Raw genomic sequence first — 26,368 nt, 5'->3', positions numbered from 1 at the left:
CGGCCGCCACACAGCACTTAACACCCGCTGTTGTGAAGTAAATAAAATCTTGAAAGTAGATCCCTAGTCAATTATCTTACATTATATGAACAACACTGTCTTTGTACTAAAACGCGATGTGAAAACACAACCACAATAATAGCAAGATACCTGTCAGGCATGATACTTATCAATACAACATAAACCAGTATCAACATTTGATTACTGATAAAACGTATCAAAAATGTTATTTCATTCAAGCTTCGTCATATTTAAGACTGTTTGTAACATGTTTCAACAAATTTTGACTTCGGTTCAGTTTTCCATAGAATGTGTCGGCTGCGCAGAAAGATGCGCATAAAAAACTATCGGAATTCCCTTTAAATATCTAGCTTTTATCTGATTTAACATCAAATTAAAACTTAAAACAATGCAAAAAATATTTTGAAATACTAGTAATAATTGTTTCTAATAAATTAATACATAACATTATTCTGCATGCAGCTTCACAAGAAAATTTCATACACATCAACGCATGGTGTTGGTTGAGAAAAATAAACACTCTTCGGCGGCCGATACAGTGAAAATTCTTTTATCTCAACTTCTTTTTAACTTCTCCTTATTAACTTCTTTTTATTAATAGCGTCATTAAATGTTTTCGTTTAAAAATGTTTTTGTTTTTTCTTTACATGTGTGTGTGTGTGTGTGTGTGTGTGTGTGTGTATACGTGTGTACGTGCATGCGTGTGTGTATGCGTGTGCGTATATGTGATTTTCATTGATGTATTGTGTTTTTTCTTTTTTGGTCAATTATATATTGTGAAGAAGTTAACTGACAAGTTTTATATTTACAACTGAAGTATAACACCTAGCTGATACAATTGCACAATCCGTAAATGCGCTAAGAACATTTTTGTATTTTTAGAAATAAAGGAGAATTATAAACTTGCTTCTTCAACTCTATTCAATTTGTGGATAATTCAATATACTAGAACATTGGTAAAATTGTCGTGAAAACGAAGAAAATTGTACCATATATGTAGATTAACATACTATTATTCACACTGTAAAGTTCATATTTAGAAATGATATCAGCAGTGGTGCCAATTAAAAAATAACTTTTTGGTTTCCAACATTAAATAAACTGCGCAAATGACTATTTTTAATTACAACCTAACATACTGGGAATCCAAATTTGAATTTTGTTTCGTTTTCATTGTTGAACGTTAATTCACATCATATAACTTTTTTGGTCCGGAACTTTAAATAAATTGCACAAATAACTATTTTTAATTACAACATAACATATTGGGAATCCTTGAATTTTGCTTCGATTTCGTTTTAGGTAGGAGAATTTTTTTCATGTTGATCGTTAACATTTGTACTTATCAAGTAATATGGTTTCTTCGAAATCAGTGGAAATTAACCGTCTTAGAACGAATCAAATTTTTATTTTGCAAAAATGAAATCAATATCATTCAAAAGATAAATTTATTGAGAGTAGGAAACCGTTTGCACCTAAGCTTTCATATTAATGGTTTTATTCAAAACATTACTTTTAAGAAACGCATGTATGAGATTTTTACAAATTTTATATGGAAAATAGAAGGGGAAAGATGACGAGATGATAGCATTAAACATCATGTTAGGAACGAATCAAAAATAAAAATCAAATTTAATTTAAAAATACCGTATGATGAATCAAATGTTGATCTTCGGTAATATTTTTGCACCTAAGGTTACTTATTTTTAGTAATTCTGTTATTAAGTAAAATGTGTACATGCCCTTCTTATTTCTATATAGAAAATCTGACGGCTATCGATTATTGGCCGGAGGAATATTCTTCGGTATGTGTAAAAATTGAATATTCAAAAATGTATCTTTGAAAAAAAAATTAAAAGATTTTGTAATCAGTAGCCTGGTTACTGTTAACTATAAATCGTACATTCGGCTAAATTATCTCATTCGGTAATCCCGTTTTCTTGTTTCGATTTAGAATCTTCATAAGGTGTTGATTAACGATATTGATATTGTAAACTATTTGTTTAGATGACTAAAGTTGATCGTATAAAGCACATGTCATTATGTTAAATATTAACAACTGGACTAACACACATTTTAAATTCAACCAGTGTTTCAATTTTAGGGAGTTTTCACATACAAGTGGTAAAACATCGAAAGGTAAAACTAGGACAATTATGTATTTCGATCAATGTCACTTTAATGTTAGACTGAAGTAATTTGAGAAATCCACCGATAATCTATACAATAACAAGTCTAAAACGTGCGTCGTCTGGTTAATCGTTAACTGTCGCCTAACTGGTTTTTTCTCAGTAGTATGATGGGTTTTAATATCAATTTGGTATCTGAAAGAATTAAGAAATATATTTTTAATAATAAGTAAAATAATCGGGAAAATGGAATCATCTTCAAGCACGAGCGACCAATATGCTCAAAGTGAAAGTGATTTTAATGCAACAGCGCGGGATCATCTGAATTATACGGAATGTTCTGGTGATCAAAATAGTGTGACAGTGTTCTCATTGACAAAACATAAAAGGGACAAAGCTTTTAGAAGACTTATTATCGCGCTCAGTAAGGAACTAAGTCCAGGTGAATTCGAAACTGCAAAGTTTCTTTTCGGAGGTAAGCCATGCTTGTTAAAGGTAATACAATATTGATTTTAAGTATGATAATGAAACTGATGGGAAGTTATATTGCTTATCTTAGCAGCTTCTGTATTTGTGTCATTGCTATCAACATTTAGAAAGTCCTAATTTTTTAAGCCATACAGCTAAACGTTTTATTATATCAATCTTAAATGTAGAATTAAACATAGAAACAATCATTTGTTTTAAAGGTAGGATAATTTCCGTAAATGTGTACTATATTCAGTCTTACACACAATATTGTTAATGCAAAAAAAAATGTTTATATTTCATGTTTACAAAGACACGGTGTAGCAACTGTGCATTATATTTCTATTATACATTGGATATAAGGTTATAACACACTAAATAGTTGTTGTTCTTTATTCTATATAAAATTGACCTATTTCCAATGACCGCAGCACACATCAGGACCCATTTTCAAATGTCTGTAACTTACATTTTCTTGAAGAATATTGTCAGTGCTAACTAAAGATCAAGAGAAAAGTGGGGGTCATGTTTGATGCACGAAAAATAATTTCAGTCAAACACACAAACTGCAAAATCAGCTAAAAAATGAGACCCCAAATTATACTGGTGGTGTATGATCTAAGGTTCCATGAAAAATTTTGTCATGTTGTTATTTCATTATGAAAATACTGCCTACATGTCAAGCATAGATCTGTCATGTGATTTTAGCAAATAAATTGCAAAGAAATAAGGAAAATAGCTCTACAGAGCAAAAAAACTGAGGACTATTTGTATCCGCCCTACCATTTTTTTTTTCGCGCCATTATTCTATTTACTGTAGTGTCTGTATGTCATAAGCTTACTTTAATTGAAAAATCGAGATTTAGATTTAAAATTTAAAGGGCGGCTCTCGACTCTCTTTACTTTGTTCAATAAATACTAAAAAAAGCGCATGAAATATGATGAATTCAACTCTATTTTATATCATATTGATAACAATGTATATAACTTGTGATTTATTAGTTGTGATATTTAACAGATGCTTAATAAAAAAAATTTGTAAATAGAGAGGGTAAAAATACTTGATATTGACTTAAATTCAAATTTGGAAAGTACAGTCCATAAAATAAACAAACGTGTTTGTAAACATGGACGGATCCAAACAGAAGGGGAAGAAGCATTTTATAGAAATATTTCGATGGCAAAATACAATACATATCGTAGTCCTGACCAGCCTATATACCGGGTCAGTCTATTATATAAGGACAACAACACGGTTGAACTATTTAAACGAGCTGTAATCATTACACGCTTAGTCAATATTATGCTATGTTTATAATTCATATATATAAAAATGATAACAGATTAATAGTTAAAACTGTGTCATTTTTACATAAGCCTGTGATAACTAGTCTTAGCAGTAGACTTATATATTCACCTCCTAAAATTAAATAAAATAGTTGTTAAATCGATCAATATGTGTCATCGATATTTGACTGGGTTACAACGTTTCTTACTTTGCGAGACCCATAATGTTTTCTTTATTATGTTGATACCATTTGCTGTGTACATCTTCTTCCTTACCCTAACCCATTATAATAACTTGTTTAGAATTAAACCTGCCCGGTACAAACAGGGGCTATCGAATGCATCTCGTGATATAGTGCTTGAATTTCAACAAAATAGCAATGGATGTCTATAAACCAGTGAATGAATATTATAACACTCCCCCCATTTATGCAAGATATAAAATAACTACATAGTTTATTTTTCCAAATGAATTACATTCCTGTAACAACTAGTCGGTCGGCCAAGACCGTTGTAATCCAGAAATTAGGCAAAGGTTGAGTTATATTACCACGTTACACTATCCTTCGGGAAAAATGTAAGAGTGGATGTCGATCTGAGCATCATATCAGTGCCTAATGTCTATTGAATGAAATTTAGTATTAGTCGTATATTAGCATAAATTTGATCTGAATGTTGTTACCGAAATTTATGTGACATTTCTGATCACAGACCTTATATCTTTTATTGCATGAAATAATTAATATTTAGCATTGGGCGTTATGAAATGCTATTTTATTTATTACATTCTGAATAAAGTACGTAACATCTTTTGTTACTTACATTAGATGTACAGCAATGTCTAACTAAAATAAGACCCAAACTATCACACATGTGGGTTAAAGCCACCAAAATATGAGTAATTTTATGATTTCAACTGTAGAATGATTTTAGTTAGCCAATTTTAAATGGCTGCCATCTTGAATAAAGCCTTATACTTTTGGATTTGATTCCCTCTTGATGTTCTGTGAATTTGTTGTAATTCTTTGTAAATTTTGTGCTTGAATAAGACTTTTAAGATTTTCATAATTTCTTCCCAAGTAGTTAAGAATAAGTCTTTCAGTATGATATTCACCTATAAATGAAACGTGAACCATAGTTGACAGACTATGAATGCAAATATATTTGAATATTGTTAGTTAACACTTAATTTTGTTTTATATTTGTTTTCATGTTTTCTATAATCTGAAGTGATAGTTTCTCATAAGAAATATGTAAAATTCAGAATCTTAATTTTGTCTGATGATCTCTATTAAAATTTCTAGTTATTTTGATATTTTGTTCTTAGTTATTAAAACCGTCGAAAATGAAGCTTGGGTTGTGCGGTATTGGAACCGCGAAATGTAGGTAGAAAACGTCGAAATTGGGAATAAACTATTACAGAAAGCCTTAAATTGTGTTCGAACAATAACGTACTTAAATGATCAATCTTTGAAAGTCAGTATTGATTGTACGATTTCATTTGTAAAATGTAGTTTAATTAAAATGAGTATAACTTTGTTTGACATTGGATAGGAAGCCATATCCGGTCTCAAACTATTTTAAAATGAACGTACTTGTAGCTGAAGTAGATCACCCCTTGCCACATGTATGGGTTACAAAATGGAAAAGCCGGAGGACTAACAGAAACTGGCCAACCGACCATATACGTGTATGGTATAAAACCTTAAATGAAACTTCGAATGCATTGCTTAACATTGAAATTTCAGGAGAAATAAAGAAAGGGAAAATGGAAAGATTAAAGACGTTGATAGACCTTTGTGTTGTCCTACAAGAAAGATGTATATTAGATGAGAACAAATTGGGTTGCCTTCTGGAACTTTTCGAAGAGTTAGGAAGGCCTGATCTTGTCGAGCTAGTGATGAAATATGAGGGCAATTTTAGTGATATAACGTATGCAACAGGTATTTTCAATTTATATATTGCATATTAATGGTTAAATCCACACAATATTACGTTAGGACAATAGCCTTCTTTCAGATAATGATCGTGACCGAAGCACAGATAACGGTTTATGATATATGGCGCTTCGCTATCGTGACCTTGCGCTTCACTCTTCACACGAGTTCATGATAGCAAAACGCGAATTTACGATGGCGAAGCGCAGAGCATGTTAGCGAAGCATCCTATATCCGGAATGTCGCACTTCGTATCGTGCTCGCCCTTCGCGAACGTCATCTCGCGTTTTGTATATCGCTAGAGTAACCGTTGCACGAAGCGCAAGATAATTATTGCGAAGCGAAAAGCAGGAGACGCGAGACCAAGATAGCGAAGAGTGAGATCATAATGGCAAAACTGTGGAATAATTTTGTGATTTACCACCATGATATCACGCTTTGTCGTTGTGATCACGCACTTTGCCATCTTTGTCTCGAGCTTTGTGCACGGGTAATATGAGAGAGGAAGTGATTTGCCAAATGGAACCCCGTAATTCTATGAAAGAACCTGCAATAATATAAAACAGTATCTAAGATCTATGAAGATAATTATTTTACATTTAACTATTTCAAGAGTTACTATTTTTAAAGTATGTCACCCACCGTGTGTAAAGAACATCAATGACGTCGTGCCATTAGTATGAATATTGCATATTTAGAGACAGATTTATAAACATTTTTTTTTAAAACTTTGTACCTAAGATTAATGTAATCAAGTTTTTTTTTGTTTCATCACGGGTCCTGCTAGACATCTGTCGTTTCATGGTACACGGGTTGTTTTGAACGTATTTGCAAAATACAAGTATCGGACAATTCAAGTTTTCTAAATTACAATATACTAGGTTCAAGATTATTTATGAACACAGCAGAAACGTAACATTAAAGGTGGTTATTTAGAGTTTAGTCAAGTAATGAATTTTATCAAAAGTTTGCACTTATTCATGCTCAAAGAGTGCTTAATAGATTTAAAATTCACTAGAGGTGTTGATCAAGTTTGTTTTTCCTATCCTGGTAGCCCGACCAAGATAGAATAATATAGCATATTTGATGAACATACTTTACATTTCATGTAAAAACTTCTGTATTACATTTGTATTTGGTCAAATATTTGCTTTGAAAGCTACATATTAAGCTGAAATTCATTTCTACCACAGACACTGTAATATTTCAACACTAAATCAATTGATTTTTGCAGGTAATAAAATACCACCTGGAGCAACCTTAGCAGAGAACAGTCACGTAATAGAAGTCACAGAATCGAATGTTAATATCAGTGAAACGCAGACAAATGAGCCGTGCTATGAGAAAACCAACATAGTGGCTTTGCGACCAGCATGGATCCAGACCAGCCTGCGCATCCGCGCAGTCTGGTCAGGATCCATGCTGTTCGCTAACAGTTTCTCCAATTCCAATAGGCTTTAAAAGCGAACAGCATGGGGCCTGACCAGACTGCGCGGATGCGCAGGCTGGTCTGGATCTATGCTGGTCGCAAACCCACTATGTTGGTTTTCTCATGGCACGGCTCAAATGATTTTGTCTCGGGAAGGTCTCATAAGGAAGGAGACCCTAAACTCTATTCGGGTACGTAACAGTTTATTGTCTATATACTGCTTTAAACATACACTTTTACTTTTAATATAGGGTACGTGCTTATTGTTTACTTCAAAATTTCTTTCAACTTGATGTATTTTTAATCATAACACTAAATATCTTGTAAAGATAGCATTTGCATATATCTATCCGATATTATTTTGTTTAATTAAAGGTGTGAATAATGAAGTTACACTGACGCAAGATAAAGAGACACAGACGATTGGAGAAATATTGAAGACAAGTGACCAATTTCAAGAGGAATTGAAATATCTTTCAAACGAATTAGATACCGAAAAAAAGATGAGACTTGACATGCAAGAGCTGATGTTTTGTGGATGGAGTGAAACATATAATTACAGCATAGAGATATCTAAACTATATATGCATCGTAACGAGATGGGTTTGAAGTTTCTACGATCAAAACTTCTTCGTGTATACCCACAATGCTTATATGATGATATATACTCGTAAATTGAAAGGTGTGAATTTGAAAATAGGGATAAAACACTGTCAGAGCAACTACACAAAATAGGTAAAAGTTGATAGTGTTTCGTTAGACTGGATAAGATTTACCGTAAACTGTTTGTTTTACCACGCCGTTCGATTACAAGTTAGAGTTGTTTTTGGGAGTTTCATTCATTCACTCGATATGTTTTTTACATAAGTAACTGTAAAACGATCCTTTGGAAGCAAAAAACGCAACCAAGAAGAATGCGAAGGTGATTCAGTGAATTCTGTCGCCGTATGCCTAAATAAATCCGATCAATCATATTTTCAAGATATTTTCCTATGCTCAGAAATAGACTGTTGGAGTCTTGCTATCCGTGATTTAAATGATGCAAAGTAGTCTCTCCTTGGTATACTTTTGGTCAGGGGAATTAGTGTGTGCTCAGCCTGTATAACTTTTCCTGTTCTAAGAACGGGAGGAGGTGTTGTCAAGAATAAGCTGTTATGCCTTTCTAACCTTTACTCTGAGCCTTATTTTAATAGGATGTTTACAGCTGTTAGATTCTTGTAGGTCTTTGTAGGAAATGCCTATGATAATCTTATCCGCTTTACATAGAGTTCGTACAGTGGGGCCATTAGAATTTAAGAACTGGTATATAAAACATTCTTGGCACTTTTTGTCCTCATTAAAAGACTTTTTTTGAGATAACGATTTTTGTATATTTCAGCAGTTTTTGTGCAATGTAAACGCTTGAACTTTAAAACAGGTCTCAACAAATGGTATGTGTGTGGTCTGGGGTTGGGGGTGGGGGGGGGGGGGGGTGGCGTGCATCTAGCACTTCCGTTAATTTCAAACGGTTAGTCAGAATAGATGGACGGTCCCTTCTAAAATACCTATAGCGTGAGCTCTTCGGGAAATAGTATATCGGCCATCGTCTTCTGTCATACACCAAACGGCAGCACTGATCTTCTTTGATACTGTAGCAACAGGCCTGCCTGGACGGTTACTGTCTTGAATACTATTGCGGCCACATTGATGTTATTTAACCCAATAAACCTGTTATTAATATCATTACAGAACAACCATGAACACGAAGCAATTCAGAAAATATCTCTTTTGGAGATACATGTACCTGCAAAGAATCTCGAACCTTAATGTAAGCCTTGATTTCTATTTCTTCTTCTTCACATTTTATAATAGAACTGAATCTCAGACACCGTATGTGAGTGTGGTCAATTCAGCAATAGATAACTTTGCCAATGGTTACTTTATTAAATAGATATTTCGCAGATATGTTTAGTAAACTTCCGTAACTAAATACATGAAACTCTCGTACTGTTATTGTTATGTACAATGGTTTCTGTGAGAGACCCTAAGTAACAGAATTTATTGAATCGCCCTCGCAGTGCAACTTTCACCAAAGTAAGTGGTTTCATTCATATTTATTTGATTTAAGCTAAAACAGTAACAAAACCGTTGTGTTTGATTGCTTGACATTGTGTCTGGACTGAAGGGTAAGATATACATTGAGATCATTCTACATATCCTGGCTTTTGTGTTTTAAAGGCATAGGCTATAAGGAACGTATGACTATCATTTTACGAGAAATACAGACGTGTGTTATGTGCAATAATCATTTCAGTCCGAACTCCATAAGTATTTTGTTTATCCATATATCATAAATTGTCCTGAATATATAAAAAATGTATAGTACAGTTTTCATATGATATGCAACAACTTGTGACATATGTTGTGATATGTGTATTGGCCTTAATTTATATGTAATCATGTCATATTTTATGTTAATTGGCAGATTTTACTATAATAAAGAGGAAGGGTATTTTTCATCGAGCAATAATTTTTCTCTGTGTGCATATTCTACAAAATATATTTAAGAAGTTTTGGCTTGGTCTTCGGCGGCAGTAACACTAAACTGCGGGCTGTGTGTTGTGGGTTGCTAGAATGGAAAAATAGTCTATTGTGGCAATCAACCCGCAACCCGCAACCAGCAAAATATACTGATTTGCATGCATAAATAACAAGTTTAAATATCTAGTTTTTATCTGATTTAACATCAAAGTAAAACTTAAAACAATGCAAAAAATTATTTTGAAATACTAGTAATAATTGTTTATAATGAATTAATACATAACTTATAATAAGATGGTATCTTATTATAATATTGTCTTACCAGCACTTGATATGGTCCTCACTTTTATTCAGCATGCAGCTTCACAAGAAAATTTCATATACATCAACGCATGGTGTTGGTTGAGAAAAATAAACACTCGTCGGCGGCCGATACAGTGAATATTCTTTTATTTAAACTTCTTTTTTAACTTCTCCTTATTAGCTTCTTTTTATTAATAGCGTCATTAAATGTTTTCGTTTAAAATGTTTTTGTTTTATCTGTACATGTGTGTGCGTGTGTACGTGTGTACGTGCGTGCGTGTGTGTATGCGTGTGCGTGTATGTGATTTTTATTGATGTATTGTGATTTTTGGTCAATTATATATTGTGAAGAAGTAAACTGACAAGTTTTATATTTACAACTTCAGTATAACACCTAGCTGATGCAATTGCATAATCCGTAAATGCGCTAAGAACAGTTTTGTACTTTTAGAAATAAAGGAGAATTATAAACGTTGCTTCTTCAAATCTATTTAATTTGTGGATAATTTAATATACTAGAACTTTGGTAAAATTGTCGTGAAAACGAAGAAAATTGTACCATGTAAGTAGCTTAACATATTATTATACACATTGAAAAGTTCATATTTAGAAATGATATCGGCAGTTGTGACAATTTAAAAATAACTTTTTGGTTTCCAACTTTAAATAAACTGCGCAAATGACTATTTTTAATTACAACCTAACATACTAGGAATTTAAATTTGAATTTTGTTTTGGAACTTTAAATAAACTGCGCAAATAACTTTTTTTTAATTACAACATAACATATTGGGAATCCTTGAATTTTGTTTCGATTTCGTTTCAGGTAGGAGAATTTTTTCATGTTAATCGTTAATATTTGTACTTATTAAGTAAATATGTTTTCAGTGAATTTCTTTATTTGACGTTAATGTTGAGCTGCATAGCCCGGAGCTAAAGGGCGTGGAAGGTAGCACTCCCACAGGCTCAATCAAATCCAGCAACATTTTCATTTTTGTCGTGTTGGGCGACCTGTGGTCTTCCACGTTTTGCTATTTTATCGAATGATTGGATTATTATAATGATTCTTTCTAATATTATCATTAAAGTTCCAGGAAGTTGAGAAAAGCATGTCGAGTAAAACATGTAAGACAGTATCAAGACAGAATGAAATCGCAAGAAAGGCACCAAAGCCGGCAGATTGGAACTTTAGTCGGCTATTGTTGTACATTGCAAGAAACCTTTCTGACAAAGAACTTTCAAATCTGAAACAGATGGCAGTTGGTATGTTAATCACTTTTCTCAAAGTCCTTTTTCAAATGAAAATATTGTACTTTTGTAGGATGTAAAACTCACTCAGTTTTGGTTTGGTTAATCAAAGGAAGACACATAATTATTCTGATCGTTTGTAATTATCTCTTACCTTTACAGCAGAACGATAAAAAGTGTAAATCCTTTACGCCTACGTTGATGGTTATTAAAGTTCAGTCCCTATCTTATTTATGCTGTAGATCAATCTGAGATCCTTAATAAAAGTGTAAGCTTAACAATACTTACCTGAACAATACTTACCTTATTCAACACGTCATTATCATCACAATCACGGTTATTCGTCCTATAGAAATGTATGATGTTTTCTTTATCACATTATCAGTGGAGAAAACTGAATAGCATTTGAATGAAATAGCATCAGTTAAAAGTATAAAAGATCATTTGAAACATAAAACAAACACTAACACTAAGGTAAAACATTTACAAGTTTCCTTCCAATTTACAGGAAACGGGCTCCTTCATGAAAATCAAGTTGAGAAACTCACCTCGTGCATGGACTTATTTTCTGCTCTGCGTAGCATGCAGTATATGGACAGCAAGAATATGACATGCTTGCAGCAAATGCTGATGCTGATTGAAAGAAAGGATCTAATTCTCAAAGCCATTGAATACTGTCAAAAAGAAGAAGACGGCGAAATGGCGCGAATGCTCAAAGCGTCTGACGAAGACTTAGGTTTATTTTGTTGTTGTTGTGGCATTTAACGTAACACCGACACAATTAAAGTCATATAGCAACTTTTGACGGAAAAGAAAGTCCCCAGGTTCATTAATTAATCACGGACGGGCACCTGGGTTAACCCTTCGACCTTCCGTAAGTCAGCTGGATGGCTTCCTCACATGCAGAATACAGCGCCCCGAGCAAGGCTCGAACCCACATCGATGAGGGCAAAAACTTTGTAGTTAGCAACAGTTACTATTTGGTCATGGAAGTCCCATTGGTTTTTAACATGCATTTAATGATGGGCACTTAATATCAGAAATTCTAAACTAAGCCGAGCATAATTCGACTCTACGAACGATGTAATTTAATGCATTTTACAACTAAGAGCATGATTCAGTGTGTTTATATTTTACCTGAAACACATTTGATTGTTAACTTAGACAAAGTATAACCTGAAAGGTACAAACTTTCAAAAAGAATCATTTTATGCATTCTATCTGGTACCATTTTGATTTCAATGAAAGATAGGACAACGTAGTTTTTTTTTCATTTGTTACAAGATACTCGTTTAAATCGTATTTTTTTAATTCTGAAAACAGTTTTCGCTTTTTTCTTTACAAAGAAAAAAGCTGTTATGTTTTCCATCTAAAACTCAGCAGCTATAGTTATTTAATTATTAGGAGTTGTTAATCTAAAAAGAAAAAACGTATTTAAATGCACTCATAAACACTGAAATGGTAATGTCTATGAACAGAAATTTCTTCTACTATTTCAAACTACATTATCGTTTTCAATAGTGTTCAAATATTGAGAAGTATTTCAGCATTACAAATGGTGACTTTCATAAAAAAACATCTTCTTTATAACTGGTTTAGCATTCCTTTCTCTGTGCTCATACGATCGTATTTAAAATGCGTGTCATATCACATACACTTTTACATTATTCATATTACAGAATACGGGCACAGTTACGCTCGATTTCATTTTGACAACCTGGAATCCATTGACTGCAATGTGAATTTTATCAGCTATTTCAAAATGAGAATATCTTCACTGCTTTTCGTCCCCCCTGATCATGTCATAGTATCCGGTGTTGAGGAAACCTGTGAAAACGAAGAAAAAACTCTAAACCCGTACCTTGGCATTATTATAACTCTCATGATACCAGATATGTTTATATCAATCTTACAAACCATGCTAGAAGACGGGAAAAGGATGTCAGCAATTCGCCTTTTCGGAGTAAAGGAAGTGGTGATTCAAAACAAGACATATTCACTGACTGAAGGTAACGTACAAAATGACTTTTGTATGTATGTTTATGATATATGTAAAGCATAAAAAGTCACTGAAAACATTTAGAGCACTTAGGTATATATATATTCAGTAAATAGTATATAAAACAGAGTTTCTAAATATTTTCTTGCATTTTGCTAAGAAGATTTCTGAATATATTTGTTTTTAGGCAGTGTACATAGACGACATTTTGGTCCACATGAATTACATACAGATCTGATCCACGAGAAATTGCTTGATAGAGAAAGAAAGCCAGAACTTTGGGACAGGCAACTTGAAAACAAAGACAACTTTTCAAACAATGGACATCTTGATAATACCTTTAATGAAAAACTGTCAAGAATAAATCAGAAGTCAGGCATGTCGATAACGCTTTGGAAAAACTTTGGTATAGTAAATGAAAAATCAACTAAACCACAGACTAGCCACGACGAACTGCAGAGGCAATGCCTGTATGCAAAGGTCACTCGGCTTTATCCCCAGCTAACCTACGAGCAAACCCCAAAACAGAAAGAAAAACAGAACAATGGAAATACTGAACAATGAAAACAATGGTATAGAAATAATTACTGCATACATGATTGATGTTTCAAATTTTATAGTTCATAGTTAGAATTATTGTATAAACGTTTGCTATCTTGATAAGTAAGATGTCTCCGTATGCATCAGAAATACCATATTAATAAGTGTCATTCTTCACATATATTATTTTCTGAAATCAGAGTTTTCGTAATTGCATGCCAGCATTAAGTAAAATTCAAGTAATTAATACTCAAAACCATAGAATTTAGGGACAGTTTAGTTCATAGCATATAACAACATTAATAAAATGATATAAGTACATAAAGGCATTACCTCACTAGCAGATCATTTTCTCAAAAATCGTGTTTATTTCAGCACTGAATATTATAGAAGTCATTTTATCTTTGTTAAGCTAGTATTTGATATCACAAATGTTATCGGCTATAAAGTTCAGTGTATATAAATTTAAAAATAATGTTAAGAAGTTAATACTTTCTGCAAGACCACTTAGTTAGGTTAGTTAGTAAGACTACTTAGTGAGTGTTTGTGCTAAAACATTCAGGTGAACATCGAAATTAGGATATTAACGTATATGATTTTTACAAGCTGTTTACCAGTGTTATCTATGTAGGTCTTTTATCTGCAATGTGTAAACTACAGTAAAAGTCATTCTATATCAGTTTTGCACTGCGTGATTAACACTGTAAAATAACTTCAAATCTTAACAGCCGTGGTGTATGTTTAAAAAGATGCGGCCTAAACTTTATTGAAGTAGTTTGAGTTTAATTTTTATTTCCCATTTCTGTCAAAGGGGAGTAATTTCAGAAAGTCTGACCTAAGGCTTGAAAATGCCGGGCCTCCTAAAACTGATAACATTAATAGTACTTATAGTAGTATGCAGACAGTAGTAGATAATATAATATCTTATTACTGTATGGTTTGTCTTAGTAATGTTTTAATGATACAGGGATTATGAAATATTTGTTTGTTTGGTTTAACGTCGCACCGACACAATTATAGGTTATAGGGCGACCTTCCAGCTTTGATGGAGGAGGAAGACCCCAGGTGCCCCACCGTGCATTATTTCATCACGTGCAGGTAACGGGGTAGAACCACCGACCTTCCACAAGCCAGCAGGATGGCTTCCTCACATGAAGAATTCAAGGCCCCGAGTGAGGCTCAAATCTACATCGAAGAGGGGCAAGTGATTGGAAGTCAGCGATCTTAACCACTCGGCCACGGAGGCCCCTAGAAGTATTATGTATTACTTTTTTAAAATGTATGAAACTTAGGTTGTTAAGATCTGCAAGAAATTTCGTTGATACAGTTAGTAGCGTTACGTCGAAACAGAAGTGTCCATATTTCTAATAACAGAAATGGGTGTAACATGAATGTAAACAAAGAACAGGTGTTCTATTTCAAATAACGGTCATGGGGATGAGAACTGGAAACATAGAATTGTTATCTTATCATGAGTTAAGAAACTGTTTACTTTCATAAATAGATATCAGAAAAAAATAGAAAATGTAATTGTTTGCAAATGCATTTACATGTATTTAAAGCTATACGCTGAGTCTATAAATGCAACAAAAACAATAGTTTGTCATAACTGGTCCACTTCGTGTTTATGCAAACAACATAGAGTGAAGACGGGTTCTTTTAAGAGTGCAAATACTGATCACCCTATTTAGATAATTTAGAGATGGTACATACCCAAGAAGATTCAAGGGGTGCAACTCTGAATTGACTAATAAACTGAAGCCGGTATAGAAATAGTGATAAAAAGTGAAACAAGAACTAAACAGCCCATTTTCCAAACAAATGATCAGACAGGCAAAATATGACACACATTTGTTTAAAACTCTTTATCGCCATATAAAACATGAATACCTTTTCATGGCTTATTTTATAAGCTTTCCCGAGGCCCAAGCAGAAAGATTAGCTGCATTAAATCTAACATTTCATCAATTTGATTGAAATAATGTTACGACTTAGAAAAAAATAAATGCAAATATTTAAAGAGTTTTTATTTTTAGCTGGAGACATTTGCTTTTAGTGAGGATAACCTTATTTAGAATAAAAACCAAATAAAAAGTTACAATAAAAGAGATAAAACCTGTACTAGTATCACATATTTGCAACTACATAGAATGTTGTTTATCATTTCATCGTTTTAAGAGTGTTTTAGATGCTTTGCAGATTTTGAAGTATTTCTTTGACTTTTCAGCGGTATTTTGCTGCAAATAGGGTAACACAAATAACCATTGTCATCAAATATATAAACAAATAGTAAAATGCCTTTATTGTTGTAAACAATATCATGGAGCAACTTTAGAAATTCAGAGCAATTTACAACAAAGGACTTCGGACACTTTCTGTATGAATTTGCCTACTCTAAGAGTGAAAAATAAACTACTAAGAAATAAGTATTTAATTACATATGCCATTAAAATACATATTTGAGATTATTTCTTAAGGTCAAATTTTCAATTTTTGTTTCATAGAACAGTGATTTTTGTTCTAAATAGAATTACGTACCCTGTTATATAGATATAAAAAGTGTTTTGCTTTATATAACATTGTTCCCACCCGTGCATCAAAACCATATTTGGCCAGCAGATGTAGATATTAATTATATACGTTTTCTGTGACTATTGTATTGATGCAAGGGGTGGAACAGTACTTTTAAACAAAAAATATAACTACAGGGTGTTCCCAAATGTGAAGTAACCAATACTTTTTACATTCATTTTAATAAATTGATAGTCACATATTTTTACATCTGTTTGTAACTCAAATACTATACAAATGTTTGAATGGGTACACATAGGCATGTTATACATGTAAAGTAGTAAAAGAAGCAAATACTGTGAATTCATTATTATTCGTTGGGATAAATTTTCATTGGCTTATCCTGGTTGTTTGTTGCAGTAGATTGACAAATATATGCTTTAACATACTTGCAACACACCAGGTAATCATCTGCATCCCCCCCCCCCCCCCCCCACTTCCCCATCCTACACTCCCACCCCGCTCGCGACGCGCACGCCACTAGCGATGAGGATGTAGTTTGTTTTTCAGTATGTTTTTTTATTATTTTGTATTTCTTATATATTTTTCATTTCTTTATTTTTTCATCTTCTTCTGTGCGTTTATATTTACATTTCTAGACACATACTAAATGTCACACGCATTCATCACTTCATGTTCTTCCTTCTGTGAAAACTGAATTGAAGACTGTCCTTTGCGGCGGACTAGGCCTAATGTTTACACCACAAAAAAAGAGGCAATATGTGCACAGCAGTTCATCTGATCCTGACTATAGTCTATCCAACAGAAATAAAGCTTGGCATTGATATGCCTGTGATACATAGGTCAAGAACAGTAGCTTCATGGCAGTCATATCAGTGACGGTTTCACATTCAGTGTGATCCCACGATAGTGATGTGTCAAGTCGCTTTCTATGCAGATGGCATATATAAATACGGCTAAAAGGTCCAGTCGAGTTTCAGGTGGATTTTTTATGCAGCGACCTGGATACATTTTTATTACATGTTTAAGTCAAATGAACCGTGCCATGAGAAAACCAACATAGTGGCTTTGCGACCAGCATGGTTCCAGACTCGCGTGCGCATCTGCGCAGTCTGGTCAGGATCATTGCTGTTTGCTTTCAAAGCCTATCGGAATTAGACCAACCGATAGCGAACAGCATGGATCCTGACTAGTCTGCGCAGATGCCCAGGCTGGTCTGGATCCATGCTGGTCGCAATTGCACTATGTTGGTTTTCTCATGGCACGGCTCATTTGGCTTAAACATGTAATTAAAATGTATCCAAGTCGCTGCATAAAAAATCTACCTGAAACTCGGATGGACCTTTTAGTTCGTTTTTGTGTCTAGCCGTATTTATATATGCCATCTGTTGGTTTTCTCATGGCGCGGCTCAAATGTTATCTATGCCACTGGTACTTATCCCAAACAAGAACCAACCCTACGGCCTTGATAAGATGACTGCCTTTTTCTTAGTACTAATGTTATGCAGCACACAACTATCTGCCATCACTTATAACAGAACTATAGACATGTACATGCACTTAAATAACTGCCTGAACCACTGTAATAAAACTGACCGGTCATTTATACATGTATACTTATTCACACATGTAATGCATCAATAACTTTACATTACGAACAGTGTATAGATAAATCAAGTACAGGTTGTTTGCAAAAATATCGTTCTATTTTTTATTTATTTATAGGATTTTAATCTTAAAATGTTATTTTTTCTTTAAATAAAATAATTTTGTCACTTTATTCGACTGGAATTCATATATTTAAAATTCCGTAAAATGATGACATTATACTTTTACGGAAATTAAACATTTTATTTTTTTCAAAAAAATATACCCTGGCCTAGATAAAATAAGAAAAACATCTTGATAGGAACAGATACAAACCAGTTTCTGCTGTAATAAGTTAACTAACACATTGGTTTATCACTGACTCGAAACGATTTGGGTATTGTTTAAATACTAATTGGAAATTTTGCCTTCAAAATGTAGGCTAGAAGCATATGATAGTGTCCAAAGTCCTTTGATACATGTTTTCATAACATTAAAAATTATTTTCTATAAGGGCTTATACCATGATAATCAATTATTACCTGTTTGAGTTCAATTATGAGTGGAAAAATATTGATGGTAAAATGCAGTATTGCTTTGTTTACATTATAAAATCTTTAATAACTTCAATAAGATTATTTTGGTACTTGTATCAGGTTATTTTGGTATGGTTTGTATAAGCTTATGATAAAAGGATGGGATTATCTTTCATTCAGGATTTTTGTATGTGTTTGCGACTCTTGAATAGTATTAGATTAAATGTCGAAAGCAGACTAAACTTATATTCTTGCATAAAAACTACTTTTTTCACTGGATCCGCCCATGTATTAACGGGAGAAAAATCGTGTACAAACAAGGCAATTCACGTGCTGTTAATACCCGATTTTTATTTTTGAAATGCTTTGCCAGGGATATATGTATGTATTTTTACGCACATTGATATTTGGCATCTGGGTCTTGTTTCTTCCTTAACAACCTCATCTTGTAGCATTATAAATACAATGTAATCCATAGTATGTTTAGCTGTATCTGTTTCCAACCCCAAACGTACTACCCCCATCAATGTACGCACTAGCTTCTCTTAGAGTGCACTCCCTTTACAAAGCGTCTGTTCAGTTATTGTAAATAACTGTGTCAGGCCATGAGATTTTTGGCCCAAATGCGATTTTGGTCGAAAATGGGGTTTTCAGGTAATCTGACAGATTGTCATGTTCCAAGTAAAATTCTGCTATTAGACAACAGAAATCAGCCGTTGTTATGGAGAAATTACCGCCTTTCGGACACCATATTTTCGTCTATCTGTATCAAAATAGAGGCAGAATATCTTTATTCAGACTCCTTCTTAAAATAATATGAAAAAAAATACATAATGAAATATCAAACATAACATGCAGTTAGTTAAATTTATTTCTTTCTGTTTCATTTTTTTTATATAAGCACATATTATTTTCCCCTTAAAATCGTTTCCATGGCAACACAGTTGTTAAATCCAATTTGAATAGTTCCTTGATAAATCCAGCCAAAATTTACATCAAGAAAGTGAAGCTAATATACCGTCAACATTTTTCAGTGTACAGACAGAGTTTAAAGATAACAGTTTTTTTGCAAAAATCTTAATATGGCTTTCTTTTGTACAAAAATAGATTTACTGGATTACGGGTTAGATAACATGACAAAACTATGACAAATTAACCTTGTTGTTAGAACACTTGACACATTGACATATTTCTTTGTAACTGTTAGACAGAAAATCAGGCAAAAAGATATAATTATTAGAAATATTAAAACTGATTTTGCTTAAAGTAGTAGTACAAATGTCACACTGATCAGTGACTCGTTACCATAGCAACCATGATGTATTTTCTTACCAAAAGTACCATTTCTATCAAGTTCTTGAAATAATTGAATATGTTAAAGTGTTTTTCAAAATAATATATACATTGAAAGCTGTCTAATTTCATATTCAAAAGTAAGAAAACCTCATTTCATGTAAATTGATGTGACACTGTTTGGGATATACATAATTTTCTGATACACACGACACAACTCTTGCTAGTTTAAGGCAGATTCAAAGATAACTTAACGTTTTGTTGATGCAGTTACTACTAAGAAAAGAATATGACCTTACATTATTTTTTTTAACAAATAGAACATATAAACATGAAAGATGTTTTACAATAATTTATAGTCAGATTAATGTTTAATACCATGGCAACAATGCACTATTTTCTTATAAAATTAAAGATAGCATTTATTGTCAAATTTCTTGAAACTGTATGATTATTTAAATAAAAAAGAGCACTCAAGATATATTATGCATGGAGTATGTTTTTTAAAAAAAATCTGTATTGCTTAAACAATGAAGACAGTTTTACTCTAACCACTTCACTGCTGTTCTGACAACAAAACATACTTTTACCAAACATTTCTCACAGTTGAACTGTGGCAGTTCAGTTAGTTTTACTTTTTTCTTGACTCCCATTTGTAGTTTGAATCAGCTTGGTGAACTTTTGCAGAAAACATGACCTTATTTTGTGCACTTCTTTGACAGTTGCACTTTATTCCATTGGCATACTTTCAACTGGATGGTAAGCAAATATATTAGTTCCTTGGGTTTCATTTCCATTCACAAATTCATAAAGAATTTTATTTTTGTGGCTGGAAATTCTTTCTTCCTTCAGCCATTCTGCAAAACAAAAATACATTAGTATTAGTACCTTTAAGTAGAAAGTTACAGAATAGAATACTGTGAAGCATTTTTTAAAAATAAAAGTGTCTTTTTGTGTAATCTACATAAAAGCATGACTACTAAGTACCCATCCATCCATCAATCTCATAATTTTCAAGAATACAAAAAACTAGCTAATCTTCTGACATACTAGTAGACATACACTTAAAAGAATTAATTCATTCAGTCTAACTAAATGAATACTCAAATACTGCAACAGTTTCTTAGGAAAATACATGTATGATGATATTCAATCATTATGCATATTTCCCCACTCTCCTCTTTTTATGCTAGATATGTTTGTTGAATGAATCTATTAGACTAGTAATGATTTCTTTCAAAATGCTATTAATACAATCAGGTCATTTATGTGTATGATATTTTAAGATTTATTTAACTTAGATAAATCTACTTGTACTTATTTTAAGAGGAATTTATTTTTTGTATATATTCTTAAGATGTATTTATCTTTCTTACAATAGAAAAACTGCAAAAATGCAGAAAATTACAAACCCACAAACTCTTCCAACATGTGATATGTAGGCATGCCTTGAGAATTCCTTTTTTTGTTTAAGGTCATAGCAATATGCCAGATGTTTCTCAGTAGTTCATCAATAGTTGATCTGTAAAATTAAAAAATACTTTAAAAAAAGCTGAAATGTGAGATAAAGATGGCCTAGCTAGTTACCTCAGGACACAGAACACAAAGATTTATACTATGAGTGTAATATGTTTCAATCAAAAGCATGACTTTCTTAACAAAATGTCTTTAAAGTTTAAAAAATATTCATTTAATGTGTAGAAGTTGTTTGTAACTTGTAAAGAACATTATGTAGTGGTGAGGAATCCAACAATCATGGCCAAGTGAACTGAATGCAAACTTACATGAAAAGCTATTGAGCATCTGTTTTATACAAAATAAAAACAAACAGCTATTCTTTATACTTTTCTAATTGAAGTGAGTTTGACATGAATAAGAAATAATTTATTTAAACTGACAACTGTTCCTGTAAGTCACTACATAAATATGGATAAGGCTGTGACTTTTGACATACTGGTCTTTCATACTGACACACTGATCAGAAATAAGAGTGAAAACTGTTGTGGAAAAAAGTAAGCTTCATGAATGCCCCCCCCCCACTCCCCATTATTTGGAGGATATAGGAGGGGGGTAATTTACAGTTAAAAGGAACGGAGGAGGGGGGAGAGGGGGTGTATTTAGTTTATAAATGTAGTGTGGAAGCAGTTCTCAAGCTGAGGAAGGGTGCATTTCATATGACAATGGGTGGGAAAGAGAAGGGAGGTATTTGGAAGAAGTTGATGGGAAGGGGGGTGATTTGAGGTAACCCAGTTGTGGAATGGAGAAGGGGGGTTAAATGATTCCGGGAGGGGGTGATTTCCTTTTTTGAAAAAACTGCGGGTGTTCTGGCTGACATTATTTAACTGACGCTGTTTTAATTTTCTGATTATTTCCCATTACCATCAGAGATCCATAACAGCAAATAAACATCTCTGAACTGAATATTTTTAGCTAGAATTAAAGCCCAGATGACAATTCCGGGATATTTTCGAAGGACAAAACGGTCAATATGGATTTAATTAATATTTTAAAACTCTACATATTGTGTAAATATTACTACTTACCAGTAAATCGCTCAATGACATTCATTATCCCTTTTAAATCAATCGTCAAATTACTGTTTAAAAATTTCCTTTCACACGACCTTTCATGTTTACAAATGGCGTGTTGGTACAAAGGGCGATAAATTGTCAATTATTTGATAATGAAACGAAATGTCAAAACACGGAACTGTTACAATACCTGCTTGGTAAATGACGTTTGTCTCTTCATTCATTTATCGTCCAAATAATATAGTGTTAATTGATAAAATGCATTAATTGACGCGAAAACGTGTTGAACTCCACTCATTTTTGTGACGTAACTTTAATCGGGTTTTTCTCGAATGACGTAACGCCGCATTTGGGCCAAAAATCTCATGGCGCGACACAACTGTGAATAAATAAGTATCGCGTGTAACTTGTGCTGTTGTTCGTTTTTAAGTATTATATTTATGATTTTGGTAAGTATCAGTCGGTATGTTTTTATCTAATGTCTCGAAGAATTTATATAAACAGCTTGGAAACTTGACACTACGTTCGTACTTATCCGTACTCCAACTGCGTGTCCGTACTCAATATAACTCGAATGCAAAGTTATTATTCTTGAAATTGTGATTGAGTCCACCAAATTGTGAAATGATATGAACAGTTATTGGTACAATGCTTTCAAATCTGTTTATAACATGTATAACAGAGCATTTGCATTTCACAAATGAATCATTTCACCGAATTGGTAGTCGGCCTTGCAAGTTAAACAAAACCTTGCGAATTTCAAACCGTACAGGTCCATACTCTATTATTTTTTTCAGCATTAATGCAAGCTTGAATAATGCTATAGGCCCCTACTATTTACTGAAACTGCTTCTTGTATTTTTGTATCTATTTGCATGTATATAGACAATACAATATTAAATCAAAACATCTCTTCCATTTCTCCATCATATTCACAATGATGACAAATAGGACGATGTTTACATCTGTTTACATTTTTCTTTTGTTTTGCTGCTTTCTGTTCTTTAGTTTTGAGCACTTGTTTTGCTCATTTTTAACAAATTTTCCACAGTTCTTATTTTACTATGTTAGAACTCTTTTCGGGCGTATCTGTCAGAAGAGCTCTTTTACATGCTTTCGCCATCCAGCAGTCATTCTAAATTGGCATAAAACGCAGGCCTAGCTCTTGTAGTTGTTCGCTGCTCTTAGTGCACTACTAGTATTAGATTTTATTGACGCCACTGTAATGTTCATTTCTATTCACACCAATCCGGAGAAGATATATATATATATATCCACTGAATACGACATCTTCATAGACAAATTGCAATATAGTAGAGTGCCAATTTCGAAAGATCTAGACAGGCTGGACAAAAGTACCAAATTTTGTTAAACGGTAGCTTGGGACAATATAAGACTTTTGGTTGTAAGGGCCAAGGTCACAGCTTTTTGGAATTCTATTTTTAGAACATTCAAAATGGCCGCCATTAAAACAAATAGCTATTTTAGTAAAAGTTAGTTTTTATCTTATTCTTGATACATATATATGTGTAAACTGATTCATACCTACTCTTAGGGTCAAGTGATGCATTTGCATAAAGTTAGGTCATGCTACATAACAGTCTGTCTGTACATTCGTCCGTACGTACGTTAAAAGTGTCTTCTTTTTTAAAACCATACGCTTTTACGTACATACATCATAAGCCCTGTAATGTGCTGCTTGATCTCGATTGGTCTAGAGGTGATAAATATGTGTAAAGACTAATTTTTGTAGAAGATAAGTTCCATTTTTGTTTCGTTCGTCCGTCTGTCTATCTGTCGGTCTGTCTATCGCAAAATCGTGTCCGCTCTGTATTTTTAGTCATAACGAGACCACGGTAGCTTGGGACTTTGGCTGTAAGGGCCAAGGTCACAACAGTAGCTTGAAACAATATAAGACTTCTGACTGTAAGGGCCAAGGTCACAGCTCTTTGGAATTCTATTTTTAGAACATTCAAAATGGCCGCCATTAAAACAAATAGCTATTTTAGAAAAATATAATTTTTATCTTATTCTTGATACATATTTATGTGTAAACTGATTCATACTTACTCTTAGGGTCAAGTGATATATTAGCATAAAGTTAGGTCATTCTACATATCGGTCTGTCTGTACATTCGTCCGTACGTACGTTAAAATGTCTTCTTTTTTAAAACCATACGCTTTTACGTACATACATCATAAGCCATGTAATGTGCTGCTTGATCTCGATTGATCTAGAGGTGATAAATATGTGTAACCGACTAAAGTTTTGTAGAAGATATGTTCAATTTTGTTTCGTTCTTCCGTCTGTCTGTCTGTCTACCGCAAAATCGTGTACGCTCTGTATTTGTAGTCATAATGAAACCACATGTGGAACGCAACATCAGTTTAATATTACTGTTGTACAGTGTAGATCAAATGATATAAAGGCAGCATTTCAGTGCTAGTGCCTCAGATAACATACAGATGGCAATTCCATTCATCCTTCTGTTGAAATAAAGCTATATTGGGAGACATGGTTCATTTTCATTTATGGTTCTTTTGCATCATATACATGTACCAAATAATAAGCTTTGTTCTTTTGTTTTTTGGTAGTTTTAGTATCACATTAACTCAACTCTAAGTCAAACGGCGACTAAATAAGCTTTGTGATTAGCTTTGTAATTCCCATAATAGAACACATATTACATATATTTAATATAAAATCTCTATATTCAAATAGTTTTACTTTGATATAGCTAAGTATCAATATGGTCATATCTATATACATATATCTTGAAAAGCTTTATTGTAATGAAAGTGAAAACTTTTATTTAATGATTATGTCTTTATTTACTGGGTTCTTGTTATAATTTATCATTTAGAGGTGTTTGCGTGATTTACATGCTCCCTTACTTCATCTTTTGCATGAACAAATAGTTACCTCAAACAAATTTAACATAACTTGCAACTGAAAGCTTTGACCACACAGGACATTTTTCCTGTTCAAATCATCAAACCGACATCTTCTGGTGTCATTTTTATCCCGGTCACATATCGTGCCAGAGCCTTCTGGTACTGGAACTTTTTTGCTGGGATAAGTCACTCGTGAAGAAACTATAGGTAAGGGAAGCGGTTGTCTAGAGGTTAAGGTATTGGCCGCTCAACCCAGAGTTTGATACCGACTTGGATCATAACCAAGCCTTCTCAAATGACACCAGTACTTGATTTTCCAGGATTCGAGTGTGGTTCAGATAAGCGTCTAGCTTTCATCACAATTGAGCTTAAAAATAAATTAGTATAAACTAAAAAGCTATAGTTATTCATACAGACAAGAGATGGAATAGATGTATGCACATGCATTTTTTGAACATAATGATTTATTTCTATTTTAAAAAGCCTCTTCTTTTATATAGACATTCTCTTCTGTATGATGATTAAAATCCAAAAGGAGATAAAGATAGATATAGAATGCTGACATTTATCACTAAAAGCTCCCAAGTAATTATGCTATTTCACTACAAATTATATCATCAGAAGTATGTGCACCTTTATGACATACTCCTTATGAATATATAAATGGTAATACTATGCAACAAAATTGTAAAGCATAATGAAACAGTCAAAGCATTGATTGCAGCATACATGCATTGCCTTTTAAATAGTTCGAAATTTTCCACTTAGATCAATGACATCAATTCCTTCTTAAACGACGACAACATGTCTTAATAGATTGAAAACAGTATACAGTATTTACACCAGCAATAAAAGAAATGGAATAAACTAGTTTCCCTTTATCTTCAATCTTAATTTTATATGTTTTCATCACACTGGCTTAAAATGGCATTGTTCGGGCAATTAGTTAATTTTCAGAATGTTATACTTAAATTAATGATTGATCTATGCATAAGTCATTTATAAGCATAACATTCTTTCTCAACATGTAAAATACATAAGCTGTTATACAATTATCACCATTATATTGATTAATAAAGCAATTTGCAGTTAGTAATGCTATGAAATTACCTT

At 33.0% G+C, this 26,368-nt stretch overlaps 2 protein-coding genes and 1 long non-coding RNA gene across 7 annotated transcripts; 2 read left to right on the top strand and 1 right to left on the bottom strand.

Moving 5' to 3' along the window:
- The first annotated feature begins 1,429 nt into the window (after positions 1–1,429).
- On the top strand, positions 1,430–5,877 carry LOC128556675 (uncharacterized). The gene is made up of 2 exons (XM_053542289.1): positions 1,430–2,625; positions 5,654–5,877. The coding sequence occupies exons 1-2, from the start codon at positions 2,397–2,399 to the stop codon at positions 5,875–5,877; spliced, it is 453 nt and encodes a 150-aa protein (XP_053398264.1). The 5' UTR covers positions 1,430–2,396.
- A 1,430-nt stretch (positions 5,878–7,307) lies between these two features.
- Positions 7,308–16,000, top strand: LOC123552225 (uncharacterized). Of its 5 annotated transcripts, XM_053541745.1 has the most exons (8): positions 7,309–7,462; positions 7,647–8,006; positions 10,146–10,228; positions 10,546–10,656; positions 11,183–11,357; positions 11,851–12,078; positions 13,022–13,351; positions 13,529–16,000. In XM_053541745.1, the coding sequence occupies exons 5-8, from the start codon at positions 11,204–11,206 to the stop codon at positions 13,903–13,905; spliced, it is 1,089 nt and encodes a 362-aa protein (XP_053397720.1). In that variant the 5' UTR covers positions 7,309–7,462; positions 7,647–8,006; positions 10,146–10,228; positions 10,546–10,656; positions 11,183–11,203; the 3' UTR covers positions 13,906–16,000. The 5 variants fall into 5 exon arrangements, with proteins under 5 accessions (XP_053397719.1, XP_053397720.1, XP_045197643.2 ...); XM_053541744.1 differs by lacking the exon at positions 10,546–10,656 and having other exon boundaries at positions 7,308–7,462; XM_045341709.2 differs by lacking the exons at positions 7,309–7,462; positions 7,647–8,006; positions 10,546–10,656 and adding an exon at positions 9,022–9,078.
- A 4,166-nt stretch (positions 16,001–20,166) lies between these two features.
- Positions 20,167–22,561, bottom strand: LOC128556475 (uncharacterized). The gene is made up of 3 exons (XR_008370700.1): positions 22,373–22,561; positions 21,242–21,351; positions 20,167–20,686 (listed from the first exon to the last, which is right to left on the bottom strand). It is a non-coding gene; the product is annotated as an uncharacterized LOC128556475 (long non-coding RNA).
- Positions 22,562–26,368: the final 3,807 nt, after the last annotated feature.

Source organism: Mercenaria mercenaria, chromosome 4, assembly GCF_021730395.1.
Source record: "Mercenaria mercenaria strain notata chromosome 4, MADL_Memer_1, whole genome shotgun sequence".
NCBI lineage: Eukaryota > Metazoa > Mollusca > Bivalvia > Venerida > Veneridae > Mercenaria > Mercenaria mercenaria.
The sequence above is the reverse complement of the archived record's forward strand: the minus strand, read 5'-3'. Positions and strand labels throughout refer to the sequence as shown.